Raw genomic sequence first — 13,495 nt, 5'->3', positions numbered from 1 at the left:
AGCAGCTTGTAATATATAATTACCTACTAATGCCACAATTTATTTATTTTTTCAAGTATTTGAATAGAAATACAACAATTTATTTCCTAATCATTTGAATTGTGTATTTTTTTGCAAATAACCTAAAAAAATAACATTTACAATTTTTGACAGTTCACACTGACTTTGTAGACTCCATGACGTTGGTGGTAAAAAAGTAAGTCTAGATCCTTGCTGTCAATTATAGCTTCTGGAGAGGTCAAACGCTTTTGCTACTATATTAAAATACTGAGCACGAACGAATCGTGTCTAATAAAAGCAGCTATGCGCCTCTTCAGGCTTCAAACCCATCTTGTATTTACAATATCATCAATGTATTTACGGTATTAATCCGCAAGATCCTCATTTAGATTTAGACGACATCCTCATTGATAAACAGTCATCGCTCTGCAGTTTTTGCTCTGCTCTGACAAATCCTTATCTGTTAACTTTTGTTGTCGTCCTTTTTAATCCTAAATGTCAGCAGGATTTAATCATTAGGAATCTAAATGATACTAAATTTGAAAACTAACAGCAAGTGTGAGTCAGGAACAATACATACAGGCATGAGTAGGTGCATTGTTTGTCATCTCTTTACATTGTTTACTGGAGAACAAGTGCTTCATAGCTTGAGATAACACATATATAAAAGAGACATAGGTGTGACTGTTTGAAACTTGTTTTTTTGGTTACAGTTTGACAGTAGAATGATGACACACTTTTTCATAATAATCTCTCTCTCTCCTCTCCAGGGTCTGCTCTCCTTATCAGGTGAAGCACTGTGAGCCACCGACCCCCCCCCCCCCCACCTCCCCTTCTCTCCTCCCTCCCTTCTGCCCTAAAGACGTCACCCACTACCCCAAAACCCCTAAATCCCACCTGGCCTCACCTGCCGAACCCCATCCGACAGCTGCCACTGGCCCTCCCCTTACCCCATGGTGGCCCCAAGGCCCGCCCTCTCACTGCTGTTGGCTGTCCTGGCCTGCACGGGGCCCGTGCGCCCCTCGCCCCCCCTGCTGCTGCGGCCCCGGGAGAGAGAGAGGGACTCGGGTGGGGTCAACATCGCTGTGGTCCACTCGGGCTCCTCCCTGCTCCCGGAGACGGCGGTGGTGGGAGGCACGGGGGTCGGCGAGCCGGGGACGGGGCAGGGGCAGGGGCCCGGTCCGGGAAACGGTCCAGGAGGAGGAGGTGGAGTAGGAGGAGGAGGAGGAGGAGGAAGGGGAGTAACGGATACAGCCACGTTCGAAGGAGTAGCTGCGATGGCCTCGTTTTCCTCCTCCTTCTCATCATCCCTGTCCCTGGCGGCACTCGTAGGGGAGACGGTGATGACGCCGTCGGGACAGGCCAACGTCATCTACCTGGCTGTGAACGAGAGCAGCCCGGGCACCCTGCTGCTGCAGCTGTGTGAGCTGCTGGCCACCACGCCACTTCAGGTAAACACAACATATACAATTCACCTGGAACATAAGCCTTCCATATAGTTTTCTAGCTGACAAATGCATTTAGGCTATTAGCTTATTGTTGTCATGGTTTACTTGTTTGTTCATTCAGGTGTGGAGGAATTGCAAACCCTCCCTTCATTCACTCATGTTCATTATCATTGTGACGTTTTTTTTTTTCATCTTTTCACTCATTCACTCCATTCATTCATAGTATAACACTTGTGGATGGGAGTCTGCGCCTCAACTCTTGAGAGCTGCTTGTGATCATACTGATGGAGGTAATAAAACACACTACATGCAATACTCTTGAGTCATTCATTCATATATTCATTCATTCTTCGATGAAAATGTATGCATGTATCTATTTCTCTAATCTGTGTCTATCTGTCTGTTTGTTTTCATGTGAGAACAGTGGAAATGTGTTGTTATGAACATCCTCAATCAAGTATGATATTAACTCTTGGGCTGGGCGGTATGACCAAAAATGTATAATCACGGTTTTTTTTTTCGCGTTAAAGCATTAACTAATTAATGCCGAAAATTATTTTATCGAGCGTTTAATTATTAAGAGGACATTTTTAACACAAAAAGGGGCCGGCAGCGAGCGGTGAACAGCTGTTTGTGTGGCGTGTCTTCATCTCTTCCTGCTTCCTTCACCTACATTCCCCTGGGTCCTAAGACCCTCCCTGTACAGCTTCTTATCACCCTCTATGTACCAACGTATATTTATAACTAATACCACACATATTACACGGCATATACATCAGTGTTGCATATGTGTCTAACCAAACTACCCCAAAAAGCAAAAAAAAAAATCATTTAAATATTTTTTTTTTGAGTTTTTAAAGTGTTTTTGTTTGTAATATGTATAATAAGCATATCATTTAGTTATCGCTAGTGAGAATTCAACAAACATAAAAACATGACATAGATAGGTTTGCCGATTTCAAGGTGTACATTTCAGATTGCATCTACACACATGAAAATAACTCGCGTTTTCTGCTGAGGTGACGTAAGTTGCTCGTTTTACCACCAGCGGCAACAACAGTGGCTCCAAACTAGCAAAGCGTCGGATTTTTCAAACCAAAACACTTCCAAACAGCAGACACAGCTCCTCTCTTGGGCACAGACTCTATTGGTGCATCTCCGGTCTGTCTTTGTTCCTCCTGCATCGCTCTTTTCTGTTCTTTAAGTAACACGACGGAGCCTCTCCCAGCAGTTAGCAGACTGTTGTGCTAACGGCTAGCTACCGAGCTGTACCCAGCATGCTGTTCGGCGGTGACATTTTATAAATGTACAACTATTAGTGTTACAAATTGTTTATGTGTCACAAACTGTTGTGTGCCGTGGTGTTGCCCTGTTAAAGAGCGTTAGTTGTGGGTTATTAATTGTTGTGTTATAAAGTTATAACCAAAATTTAGGGGTCCCTCTCACTACATAAGTAGCTCCAACCGTAGCACTCTTCGCGGCGAACAATGTATTTTGCTTCCTGTTGAAGAGTGACAACAGTTGTTTTGGCTATACCGGTATGACGGTATATGAAAAATTCATATCATACGGGAAATCCGGTATATTGGTTGAACCGGTATACCGCCCAGCCCTAAACTCTTGCTATCTTATTTCTAGGTCCTGTCTGTAGCCTATTTGCTTATCAGATGCTTCCCTGTTAGAATTGAGCTGTCAGCTACACTTAGATTCAATTTGCTCCCCTGAATCGCAACTAGAAAGCAAGCGTTAAGTCATCAAGCCAGCCTCAAATCACTATTGCTCCTCATATCATTACGGAAAGTAATGGCAATTTCCTGACCCTCATGCGTTTATCCTGAATTCATTACCGGTTTCTTGACTGGTAATCACAACAAAACCCCGGTTACCAGAAGATTCATTCAAAACATGGCTTGTTTGCATGCAACTGCCACATCTGTTAGTCGGCCCTGTAGGAGCCGGGGTGTTCTATGAGCCATGAGCTTATCTGTGGTTTTTGTGGTGTGAAGCAGCTTAAGTTGTGCAGGTGCAACACGCGCTCCTCTCCTGACAGGACGCCAGTCCACTGCAGGGACTTACGTCCGATTTTATCTCTGTGAACATTGATTGCCAATCAGAGCAGCACAGCAGTCACATTTTTTAAAAGCCTCCAACAGTTTCATTACTTCAATAAACCTGTTAAAGACATAATCTATTTCTTCAGTCTAGATATGTGTTAGCAGGGTAAAGTCTTAGTATAGAGACGTATCAGATGTTGAATCCTGTGGAAAGCTGGTGAAGGTATAGATTGTTCTAATATATTTTTCGCACTTTTTCACCCTCTAATTTCTTCTCAAAGCTTGCTGCATAAGAATAAAAGAAATGCCAGCTTTGATTAATCAAGTGTGATGAGAAGCTGATGTAATGCCTTTTGTCTGATGTGCTTTGTTTCATTGTGAAACCTTTTTCTTACTTTCAGGGTTTGGTGTTTGAGGAAGAGAGACCGCCGCCTCCGAACCGCGCCCCTCTGGCCCCCATGCTGGAGTTTGTCTCTGCCCAGACTGGGGTTCCCGTGGTTGCCGTAGGGGGAGGGGCCAGCCTGGGACGAGAGCCACAGGTATAAATGGATTACTTAACGTTGCATCATCAACCCTGTTAATTGGGACTAAATGTGGGTCTGTGGCTTAAAAGATGAAACAAGAAATAGGAAATAATGAGCAAAGTGACTGAAGAACTACCTTTTGACCTCTACTGATCTTTCTGAGGTGGGAAATCTCCATTTCAAATTAAGATTAGAATTATCGCTTCAGTGGAGTTGAAGAACGAGTTTACGTGTCTCCCTTGAAGTTGGGGTCAATTGGGGTGACTGTGGCTAAGTGGAGAGCAGGGCTGCCTTTCAATCAGAGGGTTGGCGGTTCAATCCCCGGCTTCTGCTCTGCTAGTCTCATGTCGATGTGTCCTTGAGCAAGACACTTAAACCCAAAAATTGCTCCCGTAGCTGCGTCTACGGTGTATAGATAGATACTGAATTGTAAGTCGCTTTGGATAAAAGCGTCTGCTAAATGACTGTAATGTAATATGATTTTAAATACAGCCATGGATACCTATATGTTGTCTGTCGAGAATTTCAACAAAAATAACAACAACCAAAGCTTTAAATCAATCCATATGCAGATGATGTAACACTTTTCTAACAGGAGGATTCCCCAGTGCCACCAATACTGTTTAATTTACAAGTGATCTCTGGGATGTGTAGCTCAAGATATTAGAATAATATAATAATAAAAATTCACACGCTTTTGTCAAATATTTTATCAAAAAGAAACTTAATATCAAACTGGAAAGCTGATGACCATGGCTGGTTGTAAAAAGGTGTTTTTTGTCATAGCATTTTATGGATTGATTGCTGTTGGGATGAACAGACTATTTCAATAAATATATGAATAAAAATGTTTCTGAAATACATTACCCACCCCAGCTTTACAACAATAGTCAGACATTCATATAAACATTGAAACAGTTTTTACTTGCTGTAATCATTTCTTTTGTTCATATTAAAAATATATATATATTAAAGATATCTTATTCTAAAGACCTTTCATTGTAACTTATGGGGAACAAAATCCACTCTCCTTTATTTGTGCAAAAATGTCTTCCAAAGACGCTTCAACAGTCTGATGTAGTCAAATCAATTGGATATCCTCCAAAGCTAGTCTTTTTAGTAATATATCTCTCTCTTTTTTCCAATACTTCCACTGCAGCTCAACCTGGAAACACTGACTAGGTTGTGAACCTATCCTTTAATTTAAAGCGTAGTTATAGATCATGTATGGCTGAAGTTGTTACCCCTGTTATGTTAATTATGTTATATCTGAAAATGATTGTCAACAAAATCTGTTGAAGTGGGTGGAAGCTGTGAGTTCTGCCGTTCTTCCGTGGATGAAGCGTTTCTTAATGGACTATTTCCTCATGGGGATTACATTATTGACATAGCAAGTCATTTTAAATTTCTGATCAATATTTCATTTTAATTATAAATAATTTAGCAAAACATTTCCCTTAAACACATCAGATATTTTTGGCAACTTGGGAGCTGCAGAACAAAACTTTAATATATTATGACCTTATCTAGTTATAGATATGGCAAACAAGTTTGCCATTATTTAACTATTTAAACATCCAGTAGACACATTAACATTTCTTTGTAGTTGCACTTTTGGCCTCCTATTGAATGCAAATATTCACTCTCCTTTTAACTCTCTTTTGGTCTCAACTAACTCCAGAATACTCCACTATGTCCGCCTACTAGTCGCCTACTTTGACTCTCTGCTGTTTGGTGCAGGTCAGGAAGCAAACAATAGGATTATTAGAGCTTTATCTCAGAAAACATCTGCCTGCTGCAGCTGTAAATGGGTTTAATGAAAGTGTCGACACTGAACCAGAAGGTTGTAGCTGTAAAACCCAAGACGATGAGGTTTAAGACGCTACAACGCTGATTGGAGCTCCGGGGTCGGGTGATAATTCTCTATGGGTTTGTCACTATGAGCAACTCCTTTCACACTACAGATAGTCATTTGTTTGATTTTCAATATGAAGTGAAATAGAGCAACTTTAAGACCAGCGGGGGACCTTAGGTGTTAGTAGTAGAAAACATGCAGAGGTTATTGCCTCAATTCTTTACACCTCATTAGGTTCTCATCATAGCAAGAGCTGGCACAGACTTGAAGCAAGACTACTTTATTTCTTCACGGAAATAAACATTTCAGCTCTGGATGTGACAATTGCTTCAGGCCTGTGAGAAATATTGACGTATAACAGTCACTATCACTAACAGACGGCAGTACCTTATAGCGCAGTTCCACTCAGACTGAAGTCCCTTGGAGGATATAGTTATTTTCTAAATGCTAAACATTTTAGAAAACCTGCTGCTCTAGCCTCATCACTAAGCACTAATGTAGGAGATGAAAATTTAATGTTTGTCAAAATTGCTCTAGTTCTGCTACTGCTGCTGAGCTCAACAGCACCACAACCGCTTCACATTACTGAGCAGAAGACATTTGTTGGTAATTTAACATTTTCTTGTGTACACTGCAGTAGTCCAGTGTACAATTGAGACAACTTGTATTAGCAATTGCAATAAATTTATATTCTTTCTTTTTTTAAGTTTCAAAATACATGATCCAGTTAGTCATGATGAATGCTGAGTCACCTTTCTTATCCATCGGTACAGACTAATGAATGTCAGCTCTCCAGCTGGCTAATCTGCGTGGGAATATTGTGCTGACAGACATTAGCAATAAGTAGATCAAGCTAAGAAAAAGGTTCAACATGACAGATGTGCTATCTAATAAATAGGCCAATTTGTTTCAAGTGAATCTTTTTGACAGCATGATGTGGTTATTGTGATTTCTACATAACTGCAACTTCAGCCACCGTGACATTTGATGTAAGACGCTGAGCTTGATACGGAACTGTCAGCATCTGGAAATATTCATTATCAAAAGCAGCTGCCATTAAGGCGGGAGGTGAATGTGCTTTGAAGTCGCGCAAGGCGCAGAACTACTTTTGCTCTTGTTAGACTCAATCAAGTCCCTTTGATTACATTTATACACCTCTGCGTGCTCCTGCCGCTGCATGTTAATACTAATGCTAGACTTTTACTGAGACTGATATGTTATTTACCTTTTAATATCTATAGCTTCAAGAGTTCACCATCAAACTTTTGGTTCCATAAGGAGCAGGGATAACACTCAGATAAGATAAGATGAGATGTTATTGATCCACAGTAGAAAAACAAGTATTTTTACTGCATTAGTTAATATTCTGAATGCCAAGCTGTTTCAAGCAATTTTGCACCTGTCACAATACAATATGTACAATTATGGCTAGAAGTAGAGTGAACTCAGAATTGTCTCTTGTGCAGCATAGCACAGTTATAATGCTATAAAAAAACACTGGAATCTCCATATCCAACAATTTCAAGTGTTCACAAGTGCTACTAGAAAAAGCAAACAAGGCTCCATGTGCTTTTTTATATATGTATATATATATTGAATCATGGCTGACCAGCATAGGCTGTGTTTTAGAAGTGGACATAGTGAATGTAGCCTCACCCATTGGTCGGTGGACTGCTTCTTTGAAGCCTCAAATTCGGCATTTTGTCCATCTCCGTCTTGGTTTTTTGCAACCAGAAGTGACACAAGAGTGCAGAGCTAGTGCAACTGAACAACATTTTTTATGCGCACAAACATGTACAACTAACTTTCATGAAGTGAAAACACACTGTGAAAGGGTACAAGTTTTAAGACAAAAACACAGACAACTTCCAGACCAGACAACGCCAGGGTAGCGACCTGTCAATCACAAGGTAGCCCCGCCCTAAAGCATACCCTGCTTTATGGTCTATTTGACTCTAAATGGACCATAATGTACTAAATGAACATCATGCTGTATTGAAGAAGACTTGAAACTAGAGATTGAGACCATAAACTCATGTTTATAATGTTTACTAAGGGAATAAATCAAGAGAGAAGTAGAGTCATTTTAGACTAGACTTCTATACAACCAGACTTTTTGCAACTATAGGAGGGGCCTCTGATTGCCATTAGAAAGAATGCAGGTTTAAGGCACTTCAGCATTGGCTTCACTCTTCAGAACTGGAGTTGCCAGCTACTTGCCAGCTTGACAAAAAAAAAAATCAAAAACAATACGGACTACGTTTTTCTTTCATTCAGTCATGATGGCAGTTGTGTTCCTTGAAATCTACCTAACCGGCTCGTGTAAAAAGCTACAGGCTAGTTTGAACTAGGAAGCACAGCTAGGCTAACTTAGGTTGCCGGTTGCAAGCAGAATACATGGATTTAGCTCATCTCTTTCCTCATCCACTGTGTTCGAGTCAAATGCTACTTAGCTGGAAAAGCCACGGTTCGCTGGCCCTGCCGATTGGGCTTCAACACAACAAAAGCGCAGATTTGCCCCCAGAGTCGCCCTGCATTTGAGAATTGTTTGTATAACTGAACTCTAATCAGTTCTTAATTGCCTTAGGGACGCTGAGTCATGCATTTTTTCCCCCTTCGATACGCGCCAAGAATCAATCAACCTTGTGTCAACAGTGCTTTGGAAAACTGTGACTTGGGACACGACGTCAGTCATTCATTGTTTCTGGTGAGTGCTCACATGACAAGTGTGCAAGTAGAGTATTTAAGCTCCAGCGTCTAAGGGGGCGCCAAACATTTACTTTTATATTTCACACTACACACCCTTGCCACTCACTCCCAGCACGTTTCCCTGTGCTCTCCCCTCTGAGCTGGGCTAAGACAAGCAGACAAGCTTACAACATGAATCAGGCTGACGCTGGCTTGATATTTGACCCAGTTCAGAGCGGCGTAACCTCGAGGTGAGCCCTGTCGACAAGGGGAGGCGGTGAGACTCCCTGAAGGCTCCCCTTTGATCATCTACATGTACACAAAGATGCACAAAGAGACTGGGTGATTAATTTAAAACACATGCTCGACTGCCTCTTTGTTTTGTGTTCAGGAAGAGCGAAATAACTGAAAACTTTGGACCATGTAAAAAAAAAAAAAAAATGGAAAGTCCTTTTGCTTTTTTCAGTGTTTAAGCTCACATTTATTCCGACTCTTAACCTATACGGATTCCTCCTTTGTTCTAGTTTCAAGGAAAATACAAAAGAGAAAAAAAAAGACAAAATGAATCCGTCTCTCAACCAGTGAGCGGCTCATCTGTCCAGATCAAATGTGACTGGAGCAGGAGGAAGGCTATCACTGTTTCTTTCATTGACACTGAAAGCCTTATTCAGAAGCCAAGGACTTTTTTTTTTTTGACAGACAGGCAGTGTTATTCCTCCTGGTGTTTAGTCAGCCAGCCACGAGGCAAAGGACGGAGCGGACTGCTATGTATGGATACACTCTTACATAACTGGGAGTCTGAGACCCTGAATTATGTTCATGACAGTTTAGCATCTTGCATTTTTGCAGGGAATGCCGATGTCAGTGGGCTACATTTTGATAGACTTGGTAGCGTGTCTGCTTGAACGAGAGGTAAAACACTGGAGTAGCAACCTGTCGCACTTTATTACAATGCTGTCACAAGAACTTTTACTGAGATTTCACCCAGTGAAACAGCTCTATTCAAAAGTATGGGCCTGAAGAAGTGAGTTTTTTGTTTATATTATTATGCTTCTAATAATAAAATCAGACGTTTGTAACTTTAACAATAATTAGGTTTTGATGCATTTGCTCAAACTGCCGCTATATTCTAACAGAAGTACGTGAGGTGGATAATATATGGAGCCTCCTTTTAGTGCTCATCGTGGTATTTTCAAGATTAAAGCACGCTCAGAGATGATCAAACATGACTCAAGATTATATTACTGCATTGCTCAATTCTCGCCTCAAATGTTTTCAGAAACATATTTTAGTTACAGTCACAAACTTTGTCATCTTAAAGCCAGAAGTTCTCATGGATTCATCAGGTCTCTCTCTCTCTCTCTCTCTCTCTCTCTCTCTCTCTCTCTCTCTCTCTCTCTCTCAGGAAAGCGGCTCCATCTACCTCCAGTTCACCTGCTCCACCTCACTCCAGCTGGAGGTGATCTTCGAGGTGCTTGAGGAGTACGACTGGACCTCCTTCTCTGTGGTGACCACCCGTCACCACGGCTATGAGGACTTCCTGGCCATGGTGGAGGGTATGACGGACGGTTCATTCATCGGCTGGGAAAAGAAGAGTGTGGTGATTCTCAACGTGACGGATGACCCCGGCGGGGCCCGAGCCAAACGGATGCTCAAAGACAACGAAGCCCAGGTGAGTCGGACCTTAATGTTCCCCTAATAAATTGCTTTATATATATATATATATATATATATATATATATATATATATATATATATATATATATATATTCAATATTAACTTGAGGAATTTACAACACCTGTCTCTCATCATGTTGAGCTGTCTACCTTGAAATGACTTCTTGTGGTCTGAGCTAACCAATGTCAGTAAAGACTCCACAAGCATTAAAGACGCAGCAAATATCTACTGTGACATCCTGTTATCAGCTGACATTCACTACTTGTTCACTATTGGCCGTGCCCATGAAAGCGGAGGGTGATAGAGAACCTAAAAGTGCAAGCTTCCTAATATTTTGGGGTTTGTTATGTACTCAGAGGATTACAGACGGGCTCTGGTAACATATCATAATTTGAAATAAAACAAATGTTGGAAACATACTTTTATTAGAGTTTGAGATGTATGTAATTAAATTCATTCTGGAGAACGTCTTCTTCAGGGAATTTAAAAAAAAACAAGGTCAAATAAATAAAAACCTAAAATTTAATTATTATTAAATATATGAATGAGAATATAGGCATTTAGGACTTGTTTTAAAAAAAGAACAGGAAGAAGTAAAATCCCATAGGAGAACATTAGAAGAGTTAGTTAAGAACGACTCTAGACAGTGTCACCATCAGCTAATGACAGACATGATTTGATAGTTTAGATATGAATAAACAACAGCATGCTGATGCACAGATAGGGGGAAACCAAAAAACATATTACATTTAAATGTCTCTCTTTTGAGTTTTCCTCTGTATGCTGGAGCAGAAAACGAACAAAATCGTTGATTCAATATCAGCAGGACTCCAAAGAGTCAATACCAGGTTAATCAACTTTGTCAGATCAATACATTTGCGGTGCTCTCTCTGCACCTGCAGTTTTGACATTAAAAGATACGTCTTCAGGCATTTTTAACAAGAGGAAAGATTCTGAGGAAAGCTATAACATCTCACCATTAAATAAATTGGCTTCCGGTAAAAGCCTTATTTAGGGGAGGTTGACTGAGGACACACTATTCATTTACGCTGACATCCTGGGGGACCACTTACACACACACACACACACACACACACACACACACAATCTATCACACACACACACACCTGGGAGCTTTGTAGCGCGACTGCAGCATTTAACTGTTGCAGCTCCGCTCTGCAGCTGCTCTCCTGAACCACTGAGCGTTCAGGATTCTTCAGCAGTGCTTCTTCCCGTACGATGAATCCACTTTTGTGAGGAGTTTTCAGCGCAGACTTGGAAACAAATCGCACATCTTACAAACGTGTGTGGTTGTTGTTTGTTTTTTTCGGATGACTTGATCATGCTCTTTTTTGTTTTCTTTTAAGTGCGTCAGACTTTTTGACTTTCCGGCACATCGAAGCATTTTCTGAGAGGATAATGTCATCGTTTACGGTGAAAGAAATGGAAGAAAAAATGAAATCGACACAAGAGAGAAACTTTTTTTTCGTGTGTGTTTCCCCTGTGTTAGCCTAGTGCTTCTATACAACCACTTTCTCTCCCCACTTGCCACAGTGACCCTTATGGATCAACGTATTCCTCAAACAATGATGTATGATATCCAACCAAAAGTTACTCCTCATTTTTCATGTTTTTTTTCCACGATGACCTGCAACACGTGTCATTTTCCGCTCACTACATGCATATGATCTTTTCAAAATAAACTTCACAGGAAACTCCGTTTTTTTTGTTTTGTTTGGGCAACAAAATCACTTAGTTAGGTTTAGGAATAGATCATTCTTTGGGTAAATAAACAAAAACATGGAAGTGCACAAGTAATGTGACAAAAACATTGTTTCACATTGGGAACGAACAGCCGTCTCCTGGCCAAAAGATCGCTGTTTGTTGGACCCATTTCAATGCAGCTTTGAAATTAAGCAGAAATCACATTTTTTTTTCCATAAAATGTTCAGAACTCTGTTTCTGCATCATGGTCCAGAAGAAGTGGACAGTAAAGGTGGAATGAAGAAGTGGACAGTAAAGGTGGGATGAAGAAGTGGACAGTAAAGGTGGAATGGAGAAGTGGACAGTAAAGGTGGGATGGAGAAGTGGACAGTAAAGGTGGGATGAAGAAGTGGACAGTAAAGGTGGGATGAAGAAGTGGACAGTAAAGGTGGGATGAAGAAGTGGACAGTAAAGGTGGGATGGAGAAGTGGACAGTAAAGGTGGAATGGAGAAGTGGACAGTAAAGGTGGGATGAAGAAGTGGACAGTAAAGGTGGGATGAAGAAGTGGACAGTAAAGGTGGGATGAAGAAGTGGACAGTAAAGGTGGAATGGAGAAGTGGACAGTAAAGGTGGGATGGAGAAGTGGACAGTAAAGGTGGAATGGAGAAGTGGACAGTAAAGGTGGGATGAAGAAGTGGACAGTAAAGGTGGGATGAAAAAGTGGACAGTAAAGGTGGGATGAAGAAGTGGACAGTAAAGGTGAAATGAAGAAGTGGACAGTAAAGGTGGGATGAAGAAGTGGACAGTAAAGGTGGGATGAAGAAGTGGACAGTAAAGGTGGGATGAAGAAGTGGACAGTAAAGGTGGGATGAAGAAGTGGACAGTAAAGGTGGGATGGACATCATCTTGAGGGGACCTTAGCTGATAAGCAGGAAGGAGTTACTGGGTGCTGCAGGGTCTTCTCTCTTCCTTCATGAGCAGTAGCTCCACCCTCTCTCTCTCTTATTTCTCTGTATTCTTCTTACTCGTGTTCTCTCCTTGCTGACATCATTTTCACCGTTGTGAGCATAAGATGACCTTTGTCAAAATGAAGTCAATGAAAGGGAGAGAAAGAGAAGACAGAAAAAAAAGAGAGACTTCACAAAACGCAAAGGGACCAGAGAGAGCATGATGTAATGTCATGAAAGTGATACGAAATGTTGAGTAGGGACGGAGGGAATGGACTCGGTGCTGGGCTTTAGATGTGGTTCTTTTTTAAGACGAGTCCATACAGGTGCAGGTTATTTTAGGAGATGGTTAATGCGTTTAAAGCACGATGGCGTCATTGCATTTAGCCGAATCAGTTCCAGGGTTTTGGTATTGTCCCTGATCTGACAATTAAAAGAATAATCCTAGCGCTAATGAAATTCCTATGAGCATTAACTGTATTTTGAATTTGGTGCTAATTAGCAAATTGTCCGTATTATGGTGTAGTAAACTGTAGCACCGTGGCTATTGGCTGTAGACTCTTAAGTCTTGTTGAAATGTGAATCCACGCATAGAA

General features: G+C 41.1%; 1 protein-coding gene across 1 annotated transcript in view; it reads left to right on the top strand.

Annotated features, from left to right (window-relative positions):
* The first annotated feature begins 1,236 nt into the window (after window positions 1-1,236).
* Window positions 1,237-13,495, top strand: part of grin2da (glutamate receptor, ionotropic, N-methyl D-aspartate 2D, a) — a 121,699-nt gene continuing 109,440 nt past the window's right edge. Inside the window, exons 1-3 of the mRNA XM_068711471.1 lie at window positions 1,237-1,451; window positions 3,904-4,041; window positions 9,975-10,241. Of these exons, the coding sequence (XP_068567572.1) occupies window positions 1,278-1,451; window positions 3,904-4,041; window positions 9,975-10,241 (579 nt within the window). The 5' untranslated portion in view covers window positions 1,237-1,277. The remainder of the gene's footprint in view (window positions 1,452-3,903; window positions 4,042-9,974; window positions 10,242-13,495) is intronic.

The sequence above is a fragment of the Cebidichthys violaceus genome, unplaced genomic scaffold (assembly GCF_023349555.1).
Source record: "Cebidichthys violaceus isolate CVI_PGR_0920_01 unplaced genomic scaffold, fCebVio1.0.p SCAF_16, whole genome shotgun sequence".
Taxonomy (NCBI): Eukaryota; Metazoa; Chordata; class Actinopteri; order Perciformes; family Stichaeidae; genus Cebidichthys; species Cebidichthys violaceus.
The sequence above is the reverse complement of the archived record's forward strand: the minus strand, read 5'-3'. Positions and strand labels throughout refer to the sequence as shown.